The sequence below is a fragment of the Erpetoichthys calabaricus genome, chromosome 8 (assembly GCF_900747795.2).
Source record: "Erpetoichthys calabaricus chromosome 8, fErpCal1.3, whole genome shotgun sequence".
Lineage (NCBI taxonomy): Eukaryota > Metazoa > Chordata > Cladistia > Polypteriformes > Polypteridae > Erpetoichthys > Erpetoichthys calabaricus.
Genome location: NC_041401.2, coordinates 3,837,930 through 3,858,718, shown reverse-complemented (window position 1 = coordinate 3,858,718; position 20,789 = coordinate 3,837,930). Strand labels below are relative to the sequence as shown.

Below are 20,789 nucleotides of genomic sequence, written 5' to 3'. Positions count from 1 at the left end.
TTTTTGGCTCTTTCATTAATGACAGTTTTGTTGTGGTGTCGTAATCCTGGTTTAGGCTTTGACTTGTAAATCTGTGCATGGATTAGCATCTCACTTATCCCGAAAGTGGCAGACATACTGTATGTATAGGTGGAGCAGGTAGCCTCTCAGACCTTCTCATCAACATTCTTGTCTCCTTCTCAAGGATTGTGAAATCAAAGAAGAGGGCAATAAGCACATCCTGATCCTCTACAATGTGCGCATGGATCAGGCCGGCCCTGTGGACTTCCAGGCCGCTAACGCCAAGTCAAGTGCTCAGCTCAGAGTTAAAGGTAATACTTTCATATTTAACACTGGACATTTTATTCACCAGTACTTGTGGTCTTCCTCCATGGCTGGATGGTACGATACTCTTAAGGTCCCTGCCAATCATCTTCAAAAGTTGCCAAAAGCTTTTATTTTTTCCTGATGCTTAATAAAAACAGACCATCTACACTCCTTTACTCCATAGTCTATAGATCTTCAAAGATGCACCACAGTTAGCGTCACTGTACATAGAGCTTCTGTCTGGTCCCTCTATGGGCACAATTTAATTGAATTAGTGGTATATTAAAATGTATTAAACAATCATGTGGACCTCTGGGCGTTCCTGGGACACTTGCCCCATATGCCAGGTGTATAATCTGCCCATTTTTTTCCTTTAATATTATCTAACAACATTCATCCAGCCAAACGACTTGCACTGCATGGTAAAATGGACGAGATCTCCGTTCCATGATCAACAAGCACAAACCCGAAGGAGCTAGCAGTCACTCGGGGTGGTCCAATATAGAGACACTAATTACCAAACATGCCCACACATGTGTAATGGTAGCACCTGGAGGAACATGCAGACTTCACACAGTCAGAGGTGAGGCAGGAGATGAAGCCAGGACTTCACCGGCAAACCACCACTTGTTGTTTCTGGTCCTACGGTATGCAGTTATCTACTGTGTGACAATAACGAGACCTACTCAGATAAAGGTTTGGGGCAGCCACCCGTATAATGTCGTATCCTGGCTGCAAAGTCGTTTTTTATCAAATAAACAGCACTGATGTGCACACAACTGAGTCCAAAACAAGATGGAGGAAATAGGAAAAAGGGGCGGGCTTTTAAAGGGGAAGACAGGAAGTGAGGTCATAAAGATCAGGCCCATGTTCTTTAGCCATTGGTTCGAGCCCGGACGTGACATCACAGGGGCCGGAGCCGGTAAGGTCTCCTTCCATTGGCTCGGTCCCGGAAGTGACGTCAAGAGAGCCAGATGGAATCTCCCGGGAATGGTCTACAGGAAAGAGAGAAAAAGAGTCAGTGTGCTCTGCCACATCCCAGCATGCCTCAGAACTGCCATCACTCAAGCCCTTTAGCTGCCTCCCATGCGCACGTGTGACAACTGGAATGAATGAATCAGAGCAAATGTTAGATCATATTGTAGTGCCCCATGTCCAGACCTGAAAGTGGCATGCTCCTCAGGTGTCTGAGGCCCATCTGGGGTGGGGTGGGGGACTATTGGAGAAGTGGTTGCCATTATTTTACAAACACAGTACTTGCCGAGGGTACATTTCCTGACTGCTGGAGTCTTTGGGCCCTGATGTGTAGCAGCTGGAGGGTCTCTGATGTGTACCTCTGCTTTGGGTCAGCTTACTGAGCAGGGGGAATGAGTGGGATACAGATAGCCTTTGACCCCAGATGAGTGGAGTGAGGTGTAGCCGGGCAGCATGTATGTTTGGGCAGATGATTGAAGCAGCTGCGAGTGCTTGAAGCCACAGAACATCTGAGCAGGCATGACGGAAGCAGCTGGCTGAAGAAGCCAAAGGTCCTTTTTAGGGTCACTTGTCAGCAGTTCTCATGCAGTCGCTAATTCCTTTCCTCCATCTCTCTGACAGCCAGATCGTTACATACAGTATACACGCAATAAAGGTGTCCGGCATTTCAACATTTATGCCGCGTTCCATTTACCTTGGATGTCCGATGTTGGAGTTGGGAATGACGTCACACCCGAGTTGACTGCATTCCAGGAAAAAACACGGAAAAGCAACATGGCCATGTCCAGGAATACCTTTGTTGTGTCTGCTCTTTCAGAATACAGATAATTACTGAACAAGTTGAAAGTACGCATTACACTTTACTGTATTTTGGGCATCCAAACACTGAGAGTGTAACCGAGTGCAATCAACCTGTCTCTGCGTCGTGTAAATCAGCGTTTCTCAACCTTTAAGTATTTGCGACCCGAGTTTTCATAACAGTTTTAATCGCGCCCCCCTAATGTTTTTTTGAAAGGAGCCCACTAATACCAATTTGTTCTTTTTTAATTAATGATATATCATAGATGCATATTTTATTATACCTACTTAACTTTTATCAACACTTATCTAACTCTATATTTATTTTTCTAGTATCAGAATGGAGTTTAAGTTAATTTGTTTTGGTTTCAATAGATGGATTTTTCATATTTTCGATTCTTGTTTTCTTTTTTTCACATCTTCACACCCCCCCTTTTGTTACTTTGCACCCCCCTAGGGGGGCCCACCCCACAGTTTGAGAACCACTGGTGTAAATGACCGTCACGTAGGCTTCAAACACAAGCTTTTACTTTCCTCTTCAAGAAACTCTTTTCAAAACAAAAGGAAAAAAATGGACATCAGGGCGTCACATAAGCGTCTTCTCCCCTTTATATTTATACAAACACATTGCATATAAAACTATTTACAAAAAAAGTACTCAAATTTTCCAAAGAGAACTGTTTACAATAGACATAGCTTTATACAAAAAAAAATCCTAATTTTATAATTATATATTCTTAACAAAAAAAAAAAATTAAACAAAAGAAAAAAATATGTAGCATACTTTTACGAAACAAAAGGAAAAAAATGGACATCAGGGCGTCACATAAACGTCTTCTCCCCTATCCATATTAAATAATAAAGTAAATTGATTACAAATTATTCATACAAAATAAATGAAATAAAAATTGGAAAAACTTAAGGAGAACGGAAACCACAACCTACCTCACAGCGTCCACCACGCTGCTGGCGTTAGAGCAAAAAAACGTGGTGCGTGCAGGCTGTGCGGTGTGACGCTAATTAACGGCCGTAATACAACAAATGATATTGTTAGGAATGATGTTTACTACATACAGGGATCAACTGTCACTGGGGAAGTTCATAACTAAAAAAAACAAAATTACAAATAACATTTTACACTTCACTACAATAGATAGATAGATAGATAGATAGATAGATAGATAGATAGATAGATAGATAGATAGATAGATAATGAAAGGCACTATATGATAGATAGATAGATAATGAAAGGCACTATACGATAGATAGATAGATAGATAGATAGATAGATAGATAGATAGATAGATAGATAGATAGATAGATAGATAGATAGATAGATAGATAGATAGATAGAAGTGAAAGGCACTATATAATAGATAGATAGATAGATAGATAGATAGATAGATAGATAGATAGATAGATAGATAGATAGATAGATAGATAGATAGATAGAAGTGAAAGGCACTATATAATAGATAGATAGATAAGATATGTGGAAGGCACTATATGATAGATAGATAGATAGATAGATAGATAGATAGATAGATAGATAGATAGATAGATAGATAGATAGATAGATAGATAGATAATGAAAGGCACTATATAATAGATAGATAGATAGATAGATAGATAGATAGATAGATAATGAAAGGCACTATATGATAGATAGATAATGAAAGGCACTATATAATAGATAGATAGATAATGAAAGGCACTATATAATAGATAGATAGATAGATAGATAATGAAAGGCACTATATAATAGATAGATAGATAGATAATGAAAGGCACTATATGATAGATAGATAATGAAAGGCACTATATAATAGATAGATAGATAGATAGATAGATAGATAGATAGATAGATAGATAGATAGATAGATAGATAGATAGATAATGAAAGGCACTATATAATAAATAGATAGATAGATAGATAGATAGATAGATAGATAGATAGATAGATAGATAGATAGATAGATAGATAGATAGATAGATAGATAGAAGTGAAAGGCACTATATAATAGATAGATAGATAGATAGATAGATAGATAGATAGATAGATAGATAGATAGATAGATAGATAATGAAAGGCACTATATAATAGATAGATAGATAATGAAAGGCACTATATAATAAATAGATAGATAGATAGATAATGAAAGGCACTATATAATAGATAGATAGATAGATAGATAGATAGATAGATAGATAGATAGATAGATAGATAGATAGATAGATAATGAAAGGCACTATATAATAGATAGATAGATAATGAAAGGCACTATATAATAAATAAATAGATAGATAGATAGATAGATAGATAGATAGATAGATAGATAGATAGATAGATAGATAGATAGAAGTGAAAGGCACTATATAATAGATAGATAGATAGATAGATAGATAGATAGATAGATAGATAGATAGATAGATAGATAGATAGATAGATAGATAGATAGATAGATAGATAGATAGAACCTGACTTGTGGGAGCGTTTCAGTCGAAACTTTCTACTTGGAACTCCCAGTTCAAATGGTACGCAGCATTGAAACAGTTGTGACCAGAACAGGCCATCGAGCCCATCAAGCTGGTCCATCCTATTCCCCATAAAAACATGAAATCAAGTCGAGAAGGTTCCTTAAGCTTGATGGACTAATTGGTCTCCTCTGGTCTGATAAATTTCCGATGTTCTAAAGTCCTCTTGTCAGCCACGTATTCAATGAATCTGTGAGCTTCTGGTCATTAGCTACAAATATAGTCCCCGGTTAAATGGGATTATTCAAAAAAGAAAATATATATATTGGACTTTACATTTTAAACATCAAATTTTAGCTCGTGCTGCGTTTGTTTAGTGCGGAAGATCAAAGGGATTTTCCATCAGCATTTTAAAGATAAAGTTACAATGGACGGGTTTGATGGAAAAGCCGCAGTGGCTGACAGAAACACGGAACTTTGCGAAAGCAGGACAGAAGTGAGGTCTTGTTTCGGACCTGAGTAAATTTTAGGAAGTGGACCCGCTGCGAGCCGCTCGACTACACGGCAACAGATGTGAACGCGAAGCGAAGTCATTCATGAAATGCAAAGAGTGCGGCCGGCCGGGTAACGCGAGCCCCTGCTAACGGCCCTCGTAAAGTTCGCAGTTCTGACTTATGGCATTTTTCGACGGACATTCCCTTCATAACACATGGCCGGGTTATTGGGGGGGAAGTCGGCGATCTAAAACTGCAGCCCATATGCTGCATGTAACATTTTGTTACGAAACCACAACACATTAAACGATGAGTCGGCATTTTCCTTTGCAAATGGTTGAGTAACATCCAACCTGACATTTTTGGAAAATGCCAAAGGATGATTGACAGGAGCAGATAGCCAAATTGGGGGCACCGACTGTACTCAGCCAATGGCGTGCACTGGCTATTTTAAAAGCCGCAGGCCTTATCGGGTGTGATTGGCAGGGTAACCGACACCGAGTGCTGACCCCCCCCCAAAAAAAAACGTTTATGCAAATGAGGAGTCCCCAGTGATCTAACAGTCCCGAGAGGGTCCCTCAGTCGGGGAGGCATCTCCGGGGCAGTGGCCAGCTCCTGGGGGCTCTAGAACATGGAGATTTACAACTAAAAGGGACTACCGGCATCGGGAGGGCTAACCGGACATGTCTGTTCCTTCTACCCCTAAAGCTCGTGTGATCGGGCTGCTCAGGCCCCTGCGAGATGTCACCGTCACTGCTGGAGAGACGGCCACCTTCGACTGCGAGCTCTCCTACGAGGGGATCCAAGTGGAGTGGTACCTCGGCGACACGAAGCTGGAGCCAAGTGACAGAGTAAGTTGTGCCGTCGAACTGGACCTGTGGATTGTCACCTGCTCTGCTGCCGCACCTTATTGTCTGCCGCTATTTCATACAGGCTTCTGCTGATACTATCAGGGTCTGAGAAATGTTTGAATTATTTGACAACACCAATTTATTGTACATGTTTGCTAATAATAATGATAATAATAATAATAATAATAATAATGATGGAACGCGCAACACACAATCGTCTTTTTGTGTCATTAAATGTACTTTTCTCGCTTTGTCTCAAATGTTTTATTACGAAATGAAACTTTGAAACTCGCACCAGGGGGACCAGAGGTGTCAGTGGCGACCACCAGAGTTAGATGACCTGGCGGTACGCGGAGAGGCCATCGCTCGCAGCAGGGCTGCACCATCCACTTTCCCTGCAGTTTATTTATTAAATTGCTGTTCGTTTATAAATAAGCTTTTCATTTTATTATTGTTTTTTAAACACTTATTTAAGACTCAGGAATTCTATTTCAATTTTTTTTGCGCTTTATCGATTCTGAATCTTTTAAATGGAATGGCGAATCCTCTAAACTCACTGCAGTATAATTAATTCTAAACGCGCGCTCCTGTTTGAGAAAAACGGATTTAATTCTCAAAAGCGATGCCTCGTAAGCACGTAGTGTATCTCTTTATTGTTGTTTCGCTTTTTGTTCTCTTTACAGAGAGAGTTCTGTTTACAGGGACCCCTCTGTTTATTAGATTTGTGGATGATGGACTCCGCTGTTTTATTTTTCTGTGAATGAAACGCGCAGCTGCGGGACAAACGACGAAGTGTCGCTCGCTCGCCTGCCTGCTCGGCTCCCAGGAGTTTGTCAGTTCGAAGGGCCTTCGTGTTCCTAATCTCCTGTTCCCTAGAAATTCTTCGCGTAGCTCCCTGCATTCTGCTTATAAGGGTCTGCCGGGATCTGAATTCCTTTTCAGGCAAGTGGTCTGGGATTTCAGAGCGCCGATAGCCGCTTTTGCGAAGCCAGCGTTTCTCTCCCTGCAAGTTATTTATAACCGACCGCCTCGAGTGCTTGCGATCAAACTGAAGGGGGTCAGGCAGAGAATTCCGCGAGGGTGCGAAGGAAGGAAGGAAGGAAAAAAGACGGGAATTTCATTGATAATCCTGGAGCAAATCTCGACGTCACTGGCCCATGTGACCGCAGGACGCAGTTTCGTCATCACAGAAATCATAAAAATAAAAGGTGCCAAAGCGCAGGCTCTTCGGAGCGATGCCACAGGGGAAACATTTTTGGGCAAGGGATCTGCACTGGCAGTCGGAAGGTTGCCGGTTCGAATCCCGTAAATGCCAATAGGGACTCTGCTGTGTTGGGCCCTTCAGCAAGGAAGGCCCTGAACCTGCAATTGCTGAGCTCTTTGAGTAGTGAGAAAAGCGCTATATAAATGCAAAGTATTATTATTATTATTATTATTATTCCCAAAAGAACCGTCCATATGAAGGTTCCAGAAAGACTCTTTATTTATTGATATTGACAGGCTCCACGAATAAGCATGAACAGATGATGACTGACTTGTGAAATAACAGGGGGCTGTTCATTTTAAGAGGACCCCAGCTGGGCACAATCACACGAGTTAATCAGTCATTGACCTGTTGGTAGTCTGCTGGTATTTAAAGAGTTTTGTTTTGTCCATGTTATGGACCTTATAAAGGGCAGAAGAACCGACATCATATGGCGACAAACCTCACCAGAGTGAAATGGTTCAGTCAAAGAGAAACCACACAGTCCAGTGAGGTGCCACCCAGAGTGCCACCTAGTTTAACAGCGGGGTCCCTTATACAGCGCAATTCATATCTATCTATCTATCTATCTATCTATCTATCTATCTATCTATCTATCTATCTATCTATCTATAGTGCCTTTCAGATCTATCTATCTATCCATCTATCTATCATATAGTGCCTTTCACATCTATCTATCTATCTATCTATCTATCTATCTATCTATCTATCTATCTATCTATCATATAGTGCCTTTCATATCTATCTATCTATCTATCTATCTATCTATCTATCTATCTATCTATCTATCTATCTATCTAATTATATAGCACCTTTCACATATCTATCTATCTATCTATCTATCTATCTATCTATCTATCTATCTATCTATCTATCTATATAGCACCTTTCACATATCTATCTATCTATCTATCTATCTATCTATCTATCTATCTATCTATCATATAGTGCCTTTCACATCTATCTATCTATCTATCTATCTATCTATCTATCTATCTATCTATCTATCTATCTATCTATCTATCTATCTATCTAAACGAAAACGGCCAATTCGAATTTAAAGACGCGCCAAAGCTCGATTACATCGCAGTTTCTTTCTTTCTTTCTTTCTTTCTTTCTTTCTTTCTTTCTTTCTTTCTTTCTTTCTTTCTATGTAAACTACAGTAGACTAATTTGGGCGCTCCCCGTAATCCGAGCAGATCTGTAACTGACATTGTGCGTTCGCGCCGCTAGATGGCGGTGTTGTCGCTGACTTCTTGTTCTTTATTAAGCGCGGAGGTTGCCGGCCGGTTGTTTTTAACCCTTTCATTAATCCACATGTTTGACGTGTGCGCTTTAAAAAAAAAAACGGGTTAAGTTACGCAGTTTGCCAAAAGGCATTTCTCACAGGTCCCATTTTATAAATAGGTCAATTGTGACAAAGTGACATGTTGGTGGCAACAGCTGGTAGCTTTAATGATGCCAAAGGGAAGCAGTTTGTGGCCGTTTGCAAATTCGCAGGTCACTCCTCTCTATGCTCTGCGGTGGCCTTGGCATTTGCAGTGTGAAAAAGCAAAGATGAGAACTTTATTCCATCTGGTGTCCCCAGGTTGTCACTCGTGCTGAAGGAAGAGTCCACACTTTCACTCTTAGAAATGTCCTACTGAAGGAAGCTGGAGAAGTGAAGCTCACAGCCAAGGATTTCAAAATCCAAGCAAACCTCTTTGTTAAAGGTATGTGTGTTTCTGGATTGGCATCTCTTTAGACTGCAGGGGTCCTCAGTCGCAGCCCTGGAGGGCCTTAGTGGCTACAGATTTTCATTGTAACCATTTTCCTAGTTAGAAGCCTGGTCTAACAGATGATTGAACTTGGTGTTAGTGCTTTCATTCCTCCATGGCAGATCTTTATCACACTGTAGAATTTACTTTTTGTTTTCTGAGAATATCATGAATATGTTTTTAAGTCCATAACATTTAAACCTCTTGGTATTCCTTCTGTTTCTTTAATTTGAAAACATCATTTTAACACAGAGAGACACTTCATGATGTGCGTACACAGACGTTAGCTGGAGTGCCGCTGGCTGCTTTGTTATTTGCACTTCATTATTAATTGATGGCCAGTGAAGAAAACGGACAACAATTAAACCTGAAATGCTGCTGTTTAAAAGTCAAATCAGGAACTAAGGGTTCTGGATCAGAACAAAGGAGTCTTCAAAGACTAAGCCTAAAAACATTTTGATTTGTTAGTTCTAATTAAGAAACTATTTAAAATGAAAACCTGCAGCCACCGTGGCACTCCAGGACCCTTCTTTGGAGTAACCCTCAACTAATCTGAGATTTGCGGTACAAAGTGTACCGAGCGGTGTACTGAGCGACTTGAGCCACACCATTTAATAATTTATGGTGGGCTCACTTTTATCTAAATGCACGTACACGAGTGTGAAGTTCAATTGTGTTCAGACAGGCACTGATGCCATTTCTTTCTTTGGACCATCTAACTTGTTGCTTGTTTTTGTTGCTAGAACCACCAGTTGAGTTTACCAAACCCCTTGAGGACCAGACCGTGGAGGAAGAAGCCACAGCGATTCTCGAATGTGAAGTCTCTCGAGAAAATGCAGATGTCAGATGGTTCAAAGATGGACAAGAAATTCACAAAACTAAGAAGTATGAACTTGTGGCAGAGGGCCGAGTCAGGAGGCTCATCATCCAGGGCTGCACATTAGACGACTCCAGGACGTATACCTGTGACGCTAAGGACTTCAAGACTTCTGCTTTCCTCAACGTTGAGCGTAAGATGTCGTCTGCTTGATCTGACCTTAGTTCGAACTTGGCCTGCAGTGCCCCTAAACATAATACTTCTGCTCTCTCACACAGCTCCCCATGTTGAGTTCACCAAGCCTCTTACCGACCTGGAAGTCCGAGAGAAGGAGGTGGCCAGATTTGAGTGTGAAGTCTCTCGTGAAAGTGCCAAGGTTTGTGTCGTTGCTTTGACCTCCACCCTTTGATTTTATTCCTGGCCCAAGAAGCCTTCTTTAGTTTTCATCTGAAGGCTTCCTTTGGTCGTCCCAGTTCCACCTTCAGATCATTTACATCATAAGCCCAAAGGTGAATATGCATGCTATAATGCCGGGTACCTATAACATTCTTCACCAACATGTGTCCTCCACCCCACCCAGGTCCGATGGTTTAAGGATGGCAGTGAAATCCGAAAGAGCAAAAAGTACGAAATCATTTCCAAAGGCGTTCAGCGTATCCTTGTCATCAACAAGTGTGTCTTTGATGATGAAGCGGAGTACGAGTGCGACGCTAGGACTGCCAAGACCTCAGGCGTGCTTACAGTCATTGGTGAGTTTTGGCTTCTCTTCGTAGTCACCTGATAGATGTGCTTTTGTTTAGGCTCATTTGACAACGCAGGGTCTTTAGCAAGAACTCATTTGAAGTTTAGGAATGAGGTAGAATATTAAAGCCCGAAAAGATCGAGATTCCTCCATCTAGTGTCCTGTGTTAATGGCTCCTAGCTCCTACACATTAGGTACAGCCTGGTCTGCTTGGACTGGTCATCTTTGGCTTATGGCCTATTCCAGCAGTCCACAAGATGACCAGCTCCACTCATCTTAGCCTTCTCCTCGGCCATGGCCCATACTCCATAATGAACCGTCAACATATCTCTTTCAGAGGCCTCTTCCAGTTCCTGGGACTGCCCCAGTAACACACATTTATCTACTCCCAGTGTTATATACAAATGTATGGTCAATGCTCGATTACGATAAATATCAGCACTTACTGAGTGCCTTACCCACCCGACTCCTAAATCCAAACTCTCGCACCTCATCTTTTGCAGAGGAAGAGGCTGTCTTTACCAAGAACCTCTCTAATGTGGAAGGAACCGAAACAGACAGCATCAAGCTGATATGTGAAGTCTCCAAGGCCAGTGCTGAAGTTGTATGGTACAAGGGTGACAAAGAGTTGCCTGAAGGTGGCCGGTTTGAGTATGTGAGTGATGGCAGGAAGAGAATTCTTGTGATTCAAGATCTTCACATTGATGATTCTGGGGAGTACAATTGCCGCCTGCCAACATCCCGCACTTCAGGAACAATGAAAGTGAATGGTAAGGTGCTTCCCCATCTTTTGTGTCCGCTTGCCTTTTGTGGGCACTTCTACACTAACCCTTTCTCTCACTGCGATTTCCTTACAGAACTAGCCGCAGAGTTCATTGCCAGACCACAGAACCAGGAGGTCTTAGAAGGCGACAAGGCAGAGTTTGTCTGCTCCGTCTCCAAAGAGGCCTTTGAGGTTAAGTGGTTCAAGGGAAGTGAGGAACTGGAAATCGGGGACAAATATAATATCATCTCAGACGGGAAGAGGAGAGTTCTTGTGGTGAAGAACTGCAAGCCAGGAGATGAAGGCACTTTTGCTGCTTCCGTTGCTTCATCACGAGCCACAGCAGAACTGACAGTGATTGGTGAGTAAAGCAACTTGGCAGATTAGAAACGATAAAGTCAATGATAAGGGCTGGATTAAGACGAAATTGGGCCTGATGCTGCAGCACAAGAAAGGCCTAGTTTTTCTCGGCATTAAATAGCCATCGATTTTTATTGTACAACTAACTTTCAAGGTGAAAAATTTACTACGTGGCACTTACCGAACAATAATAAAGTGGCAAGAATCCCCAAGATATTGCAAAAAAACGCAGCTAAATTACTAAGTAAACTGTTTCATTAACTTGAAATCTTCGGTTAACAATAAACACAACGACGTTATAATTATGTCACAGCGCAAAGAACAATAGTAACTGTATAATAAGTAACGCTGTGTCTAAAAGTCGGACTCCAAATTTCATTCTAAGAATTATTTTGAAGTTAATATAACAAAGGAAAACTGTTCAGCTTCCGGAAAATTCTCGTCTGTTTTCATCTGGGCCTATTTCAGGAATGGGCCTAATGCTGCAGCATCAATAGCACCCACCTTAAACCGGCCATGTCCATGATTGTCATTCACAATTCATTGTGCCGTGACCTGTGAAGGGACATTGGTAGTGGTCACCTTCCTCTCCTCTTTATACATCAACATTTCGATTGGCTGCAGTAAGATCTGATACTCTCTTTACTTAAGTATACTGAAACTTAGCAGAGAGCAGAGAGTGGCCTTGACACTTGAATACCATTTTGTGATCCCTACATGTCTGGAATTGTTGAAGCCAGGAACACGTAATTAATTTCTCATCTAATCTCATTTTATTTTCCTAAACACTTTTCTTGTTGAGGGAACCCTGGCTAAAAATATTACACCGTCACTCGGGTACTCGAAAAATCTTTTGCAAAATACACACATAAAAATGATAGATAGATAGATAGATAGATAGATAGATAGATAGATAGATAGATAGATAGATAGATAGATAGATAGATAGATAGATAGATAGATAGATAGATAAGGCATTATATAATAGATAGATAGATAGATAGATAGATAGATAGATAGATAGATAGATAGATAGATAGATAGATAGATAGAAAAGGCACTATATAATAGATAGATAGATAGATAGAAAAGGCACTATATAATAGATAGATAGAAAAGGCACTATATAATAGATAGATAGATAGATAGATAGATAGATAGATAGATAGATAGATAGATAGATAGATAGATAGATAGATAGATAGATAGATAGATAGATAGATAGATAGATAGATAGATACATACTTTATTAATCCCAAGGGGAAATTCACATACTCCAGCCGCAGCATACTGATACAAAAAAAAACCAATATTAAATTAAAGAGCGATAACAATGCAGGTATACAGGCAGACAATAACTTTGTATAATGTTAACGTTTACCCCCCCGGGTGGAATTGAACAGTCTCATAGTGTGACGGAGGAACGATCTCCTCAGTCTGCCAGTGGAGCAGGACGGTGACAGCAGTCTGTCGCTGAAGCTGCTCCTCTGTCTGGAGATGATCCTGTTCAGTAGATGCAGTGGATTCTCCATGATTGACAGGAGTCTGCTCAGCGCCCGTCGCTCTGCCACGGATGTCAAACTGTCCAGCTCCATGCCTACAATAGAGCCTGCCTTCCTCACCAGTTTGTCCAGGCGTGAGGCGTCCTTCTTCTTTATGCTGCCTCCCCAGCACACCACTGCGTAGAAGAGGGCGCTCGCCACAACCGTCTGATAGAACATCTGCAGCATCTTATTACAGATGTTGAAGGATGCCAGTCTTCTAATGAAGTATAGTCGGCTCTGTCCTCTCTTGCACAGAGCATCAGTATTGGCAGTCCAGTTTATCATCCAGCTGCACTCCCAGGTATTTATAGGTCTGTTCCCTCTGCACACAGTCACCTCTGATGATCACGGGGTCCATGAGGGGCCTGGTCCTCCTAAAATCCACCACCAGCTCCTTGGTTTTGCTGGTGTTCAGGTGTAGGTGGTTTGAGTCGCACCATTTAACAAAGTCCTTGATGAGGTTCCTATACTCCTCCTCCTGCCCACTCCTGATGCAGCCCACGATAGCAGTGTCGTCAGTGAACTTTTGCACGTGGCAGGACTCCGAGTTGTATTGGAAGTCTGATGGCTGAACAGGACCGGAGAAAGTACAGTCCCCTGTGGCACTCCTGTGCTGCTGACCACAATGTCAGACCTGCAGTTCCCAAGATGCACATACTGAGGTCTGATAATGATGCTAATGATGTCATAATGATGCTTGTTCATTCGGCTTCTCAAATATTAAAGTCCCACAAACAGAAATAAATTTGTGTAAGGCAAAAAAAAAAAAATCCACTCATGAGAACATGGGGTTTACTGAGTCGTACAAAGCAACTGGGGAACAACTGAAAGACCATGAGAGAACATGCAGTGTCCACTTCAACAGGATGCTCAACCATCCTGCTGTTGTTCCACTGAGTCACCCAGACTAAATATTGCAAAAAGACAATGAAGACCAAAAGAATTCAATACATGTGTATTGACGAATCTGTATTTAAACATTTTAAACAAACAGACCTCATTATAAACCTTAATGTCTTCCCAAAGACTTCTTCTTGGGTTCATAAACTCCTTTGCTCTTTGGTTTAAACTTAGTAGCTAGCACAGTAACTTTAGGAGGAGGAGAATAATATTTTCTGGTTATACAATATCAGGTGTTTGATAGATAATCAATGCAGTTTTGAAATTAATTCTGAAAGGAACCAAAAGCAGTTATAGCAATGCTAGGATGTGGGTTATATAGCAGGTCTACTACCAGCCTTGCCCACAGAAGAGAAGATGCAGTATATTGACTGAAACATCCATCCATCCGGTATCCAACCTGCTGTATCCTAACTACAGGGTCACAGGGGTCTGCTGGAGCCAATCCCAGCCAACACAGGGCGCGAGGCAGGAAACAAACCCCGGGCAGGGCGCCAGCCCACCGCATTGACTGAAACAGATAAAAAAATCATTTTAATAAAAATGTGAAGAAGATAGAAAAGTGGTTTTAGTTTTGAAGTCTTCAAGCCCGTTGACCCTCCGCATCTACATTTTGAAGCAGAGGTGACTCCAGTTGACCATTTTGGTTGTACCACCCCCACCCCTTCTGCTGTAGTTAGTTCTTCTGAAGTCAAAGAAGTCAATTCATGTCCACCAAGTGTTGTTCTTTTTTTTTGAGGAAGCTTCTGAGATTAAATTTATTGTTCATTGATTTACAGAAAAACTCAGGATTATTACTCCTATCAAAGACATGCACGCAAAGGAAGGACAAGAGATTGTCTTCAACTGTGAGGTGAACACTGAAGGAGCCAAAGCCAAATGGCTGAAAAGCGACGAGACCTTGTTTGAGAGTGCCAAGTACATCATTACTCAGAAAGACTTGGTCTACACGCTGAGAATTCGCGATGCCCAGAATGAGGATCAGGGCAACTACACGATTGCTCTGTCCAACCACAGAGGAGAGCATGTCAAGTGTTCTGCAAACTTAGTCGTCCAAGGTAACGGACAGTCACTGTCTTTGTGTAGTTGCATTGCTTCACTCATAAGACCAGCGTTTCATTGTATTTCTTTGTGTATTTCACAGAGGAGGACCTCAGGATCATTGAACCTTTGGAAGATATTGAAACTCAGGAGAAGAAAACGGTTAGCTTCACTTGCAAAGTCAACCGTCCAAATGTTACCCTGAAATGGATGAAGGGTGGCCAGGAGATCGTATTTGACAAGCGAGTCATGTACAAGGCTGACAAGGTGAAACACACCCTGATCGTCAGGGACTGCGGCCTGGCAGATGAAGGAGAGTACACCGTCATCGCCGGACAGGATAAGTCCACAGCCGAGCTGATCATTACAGAGGCGCCTACAGACTTCACAGCTCACTTACAGGACCAGACAGTCACAGAGTTTGAAGATGCTGTCTTCACGTGTCAGCTGTCCAAAGAAAAGGCCTCTGTCAAGTGGTACAAGAATGGCAGAGAAATACGAGAAGGTCCAAGGTAGGTTCTTGTTAATGTATGTAGCACAGGCTCAGATAGTGGTGTTAAAGTTTAGTGAAGGAAGAGATCAAACCTGCCTTCATGAGAGAGAATGGTACGGAGTCAGAACAATTACTGCCCTGATAATCGTTTGCTGCAATTGCACTGAGATGGAGGAATGCACATGTCTGATCGTATATTTCTACCGTGTAACACCGTGAAATTTTTGTGGCACCAGCGATGAGTCAGATTGTGGGTGCCACGATGCCGTGTGAATGTTTGTCAAGATTAGCATAGCATGACTTGTCTGTATTGGTGTCACATCTACATAGCTTCTGGTTCCTGCACAGAAGCTCACTAAATCAACAACAAAGATGTGCAGATCTGATCGTAACTTTTAGCCCTGTCTCTTCCAGATACCAGTTTGACAAAGATGGCAGCATCTGCAGGCTGACAGTGAGGGAATGTCGACCTGATGATGAGTGCGAGTATTCTTGCGGAGTGGAGGACAGGAGGACCAGAGCCCGGCTCTTTGTTGAAGGTAGACATCCACTTGGCTGGCATGGATAAGTGTTGTTGCTGTTTTAACCGGGCAGTTGGCTAATCCTTCCCTGATTTCCTGTAGAAATTCCTGTTGAGATAATCAGGCCACCTCAAGATGTTTCTGAAGCACCTGGGTGTGACGTGATCTTTGAATCTGAGCTGAACAAGGACAGAGTGGAAGTGAAGTGGCTGAGGAACAACATGATTATTGTCCAGGGTGACAAATACCAAATGATGAGTGAAGGCAAGGTGCACAGACTGCAGGTCTGCGATATCAAGCCTCGAGACCAAGGAGAATATAAAATAATCGCCAAGGACAAAGATGCCAAGGCTAAGCTGGAGCTGGCAGGTAAGCCTTGTTTAGCTGAATGTCCCCTGAGCCTTGCCTTCTGGTTTATGGAGTTTGAAACAGCATGTACTGCTTCTCTTTTCAGCGGTGCCAACCATTAAGACAACTGACCAAAACCTTGTGACCGATGCTGGAAAGCCGTTTGTGATGACCGTTCCCTATGACGCTTATCCAAAGGCTGAAGCAGAGTGGTTCTTTGGAGATGTCAGTTTGCCAAGGCAGAACATGGATATCCTACCAGACTACACTAGCTACAGGTTGTCTGATCCTAAAAAATCAGACAAGGGTCGCTATAAAATTGTAATTCAGAACAAGCATGGAAAGGCGGAGGCATTCATCAACCTGGACGTGATTGGTATGTTGGCATCTGATAGTCGGCTTGACAGGAACAGCCTGTGTCAGCGTAATGTGGCCAAAAATGCAAATTTCTTTTTCAATCTCAGATGTTCCTGGACCCGTTCAGAACCTCAATGTCATTGACACTAGCGATGGGGAGGTGAGCCTTGCCTGGGAGGACCCTGAAAGTGATGGAGGCAGCAAGATTATTGCTTATGTCATTGAAAGACGTGACATCAAGCGCAAGAGCTGGATCCTAGTGACCGATCGTGCCGACTCCACTGAGTTCACAGTTTCTGGCCTCCAGAAGGGCGTGGAGTATTTGTTCCGTGTCAGCGCCAGAAATAGAGTGGGACCTGGAGAACCTGTGGAAACCATTGATCCTGTGGAGGCCAAGAATAAGTTTGGTATGTATTGACCACTAGTAAGGGGAGAGAAATCCTTACTGAGGGGGCGAGCAATGACACTGTGTCTACTGCTCCATTTCAGATGTTCCTGATCCTCCACTGAACGTCATGGTTGGTGACGTCAACAAATTTGGTGCCACCGTCACATGGGAGCCTCCAGAGTTTGATGGTGGCTCTGAAATCACCGCCTACATTGTCGAGCTGCGTGACAGAACCTCAGTCAGATGGGAAACGGCCACGGTGACCAAGCCAGAAGACCTAAGTGCTACAATTAATGATGTTGTGGAGAACAAGGAATACATCTTCCGTGTGAGGGCTGAGAACAGAGCTGGAGTGGGCAAGCCAAGTGCGGCCACCAATCCAGTGAAGATTATGGATCCAATTGGTTAGTAAAATATCCTGGTACATTTAAGGCAGCTAAGGTTAAGGGGTGGTTAACTGGCTGTGGCATGAAACCCAGTTTCTGTACAGCTTTGTCAGGGCCGGATTTAGACTTGATAAGGCCCTAAGTTATTTGAGACATGGGGCCCTTTATAAGTCCAGATATTCTATGTAAGTGCCAAATATGATTTTGCTCACTCGGACAATTTATTTTGGGGGCCCCCAAGAAGGCGGGGGCCCTAAGCTATAGCTTGTGTAGCTTATACGTAAATCCTGCACTGAGCTTTGTGGTGGTTTTATCACTTGTCCAGTATTTGTTCTGTGAGACAAAAGCAGAACAGCTAATTAGAAAGATTTGGGATATTGGAAGTCTATATATTTGGAAGTTTTAATTACATAAATGTAATAACAAGGACATGCAATCCCTTAAAGTAGGCTAGACTTTCCTTTCAGGTGCTTACTAATTTAGGTAAAGGCCAGGCTTTCAGATCTGCAGAGAAATGCTAGGTTGCCATACCAGTGGCAGGAAAGGAGACAACAGACTGAGCTCAGTCCTTGGGTTTGTTCAGCATTTTCTTACATCAAAATTGGTTTAACAGCCATTTTCCGGTTTTACCCAAGTTAGCAGGTTGCTCCCTGTTTTGTCGTGGTAGAGCCCTAGGGTGACCCTGTTCTCCCCATGTTTCCCTTTATTATGTAGAGACAGTTCTGGGTCTATGGTAACCTGATACAATTTCCCAATCTTGTTATGGGTTGACCTACTCTTGTAAATTAAACTAACGCACACAGACCCTACCCACTTAAGCACTGTTTATGAGTGATGTTTGCATATCTCATCATTCATCAGTACTCCAAAGTACTAGCTTTAGTGTGAACATCACATGAATGTCCACAGAATTAACCTAATCTAAGACTCCCCGAGAATAACCTTGACACGTGGAGGCTGATACATCTCGGTTAAAGCCACTTGCCAACCAAGGATATTTTATTCCCAATGTAAGGTCCACTTCTTTTGGTGTGCCCCCCTCATCCTACTAGCCTTGTAGGAAAAGCTAATAAAAATACCTTCTACAACAGGGGTCCTATAACAGCTTAACACATGCACACTCATCAAAACAGTATTCATAAACGAACTGTAAAATGTGGTTACCTCAAAATCCTGCCGACTATGCCAAGTGTCTTGTTGTGGTACGGTTCTAGGGTGACCCTATTCTCCTCTTTATACTTTAGCATAAAGTAGACATTAAGAGAATGTCTCAAATCCCATAGTCTCTTACAATACCTTTTATATCCATGACCTCAGGCAACAAGGTAAGAGTACCAGAATAGGCAGGAGAGAAAGGAAAATGTTTCTTCATTATGTAGTATAGATAATATGCCCAAAATACAAGCACAATGCCAATGTGAGTGTGGGTTAAAATAATACAGTCTGATAATAGCCTACCAGGTGGCTGTTTGTCTTATTTGTCTCTGGTCTGGCTTGGTCTTTCTCCAATGTAGGCCAACATGAATATGGCCATTCCACAGGATGGAAGATAGCAGAGAGAAGGCCTGTAGCCTGCTAGCTTCCACTTGTTGTGACACTGTTGCCCCTAAATCACAGCCTCCATTCTACTACAGTCCAGTTGCCACCTGTTCATGTCATATCCACTTGTATTTAAGACCTCACATTAGGCAAACGCTGACAGTTTCATTTGCGTAGAAGACATCTGAAAACGAGTCCATCATATGTCATGGTGCATTTATCCCAAATCACTTAACTTGCCATTGCTCACATTTTACAAATACAGAAGCAGTGGTGTTGTTCATTCAGAGGGCCTTAGGACAGAGTCGACTAAGGAAAGCACTATATGTTAACTAATTGTTTTCTTTGGTAATTAAAGTTTATGTGCCTAGAGAGTATCTGGAAATACTGTTCAAAGCCCAGACTGGCATGTCATTACTTCTTTTTTGTGGTCTCAATTTATTTTAGACAAGCCAAGCCCACCTCTCAACTTTAACTACTCAAACCAGACCAGATCTTCTGTGGAGCTCACCTGGGAGACACCACTGAGCGACGGAGGCAGTCAAATCACAGGCTACATCATTGAACGATGTGAGGAGGGAACTGATAAATGGCTGAGATGCAACGCCAGACTTTGCCCCGATCTTACATACAAGGTAGGCTTCACGTCTCCTCCATTCCACATGGTAGGCTTAGTTGCTGTTATGGTTGGGGTTCTGTTTCTCATTTTTTTTACATTCCTATGTTTCTGTGGACCCGCACCACAAAACATCTCAGTTTGCAGATTTACAGTGCATCCAGAAAGTATTCACAGTGCATCACTTTTTCCACATTTTGTTATGTTACAGCCTTATTCCAAAATGGATTACATTCATTTTTTTTTCTCAGAATTCTACACACAACACCCCATAATGACAACGTGAAAAACGTTTGCTTGAGGTTTTTATAAATTTATTAAAAATAAAAAAACTGAGAAATCCCATGTACATAAGTATTCACAGCCTTTGCTCAATACTTTGTCGATGCCCCTTTGGCAGCAATTCCAGCCTCAAGTCTTGTTGAATATGATGCCACAAGCTTGGCACACCTATCCTTGGCCAGTTTGGCCCATTCCTCTTTGCAGCACCTCTCAAGCTCCATCAGGTTGGATGGGAAGCGTCGGTGCACAGCCATTTTAAGATCTCTCCAGAGATGTTCAATCGGATTCAAGTCTGGGCTCTGGCTGGGCCACTCAAGGACATTCACAGAGTTGTCCTGAAGCCACTCCTTTGATATTTTGGCTGTGTGCTTAGGGTCGTTGTCCTGCTGAAAGATGAACCGTCGCCCCAGTCTAAGGTCAAGAGCGCTCTGGAGCAGGTTTTCATCCAGGATGTCTCTGTACATTGCTGCAGTCATCTTTCCCTTTATCCTAACTAGTCTCCCAGTCCCTGCCACTGAAAAACATCCCCACAGCATGATGTTGCCACCACCATGCTTCACCGTAGGGATGGTGCCAGATTTCCTCCAAACGTGACGCCTGGCATTCACACCAAAGAGTTCAATCTTTGACTCATCAGACCAGAGAATTTTCTTTCTCATGGTCTGAGAGTCCTTCAGGTGCCTTTTGGCAAACTCCAGGCGGGCTTCCATGTGCCTTTTACTAAGGAGTGGCTTCCGTCTGGCCACTCTACCATACAGGCCTGATTGGTGGA

The 20,789-nt window shown here is 42.4% G+C and overlaps 1 protein-coding gene across 1 annotated transcript in view; it reads left to right on the top strand.

Moving 5' to 3' along the window:
* Positions 1 to 20,789, top strand: part of ttn.1 (titin, tandem duplicate 1) — a 394,831-nt gene that overhangs the window by 247,256 nt on the left and 126,786 nt on the right. Inside the window, 16 exon segments of the mRNA XM_051930464.1 lie at positions 185 to 311; positions 5,757 to 5,899; positions 8,752 to 8,875; positions 9,664 to 9,930; positions 10,016 to 10,113; positions 10,318 to 10,486; positions 10,983 to 11,249; positions 11,337 to 11,603; positions 14,826 to 15,104; positions 15,191 to 15,599; positions 15,995 to 16,119; positions 16,204 to 16,470; positions 16,556 to 16,825; positions 16,914 to 17,213; positions 17,296 to 17,598; positions 19,567 to 19,754. Of these exon segments, the coding sequence (XP_051786424.1) occupies positions 185 to 311; positions 5,757 to 5,899; positions 8,752 to 8,875; positions 9,664 to 9,930; positions 10,016 to 10,113; positions 10,318 to 10,486; positions 10,983 to 11,249; positions 11,337 to 11,603; positions 14,826 to 15,104; positions 15,191 to 15,599; positions 15,995 to 16,119; positions 16,204 to 16,470; positions 16,556 to 16,825; positions 16,914 to 17,213; positions 17,296 to 17,598; positions 19,567 to 19,754 (3,603 nt within the window).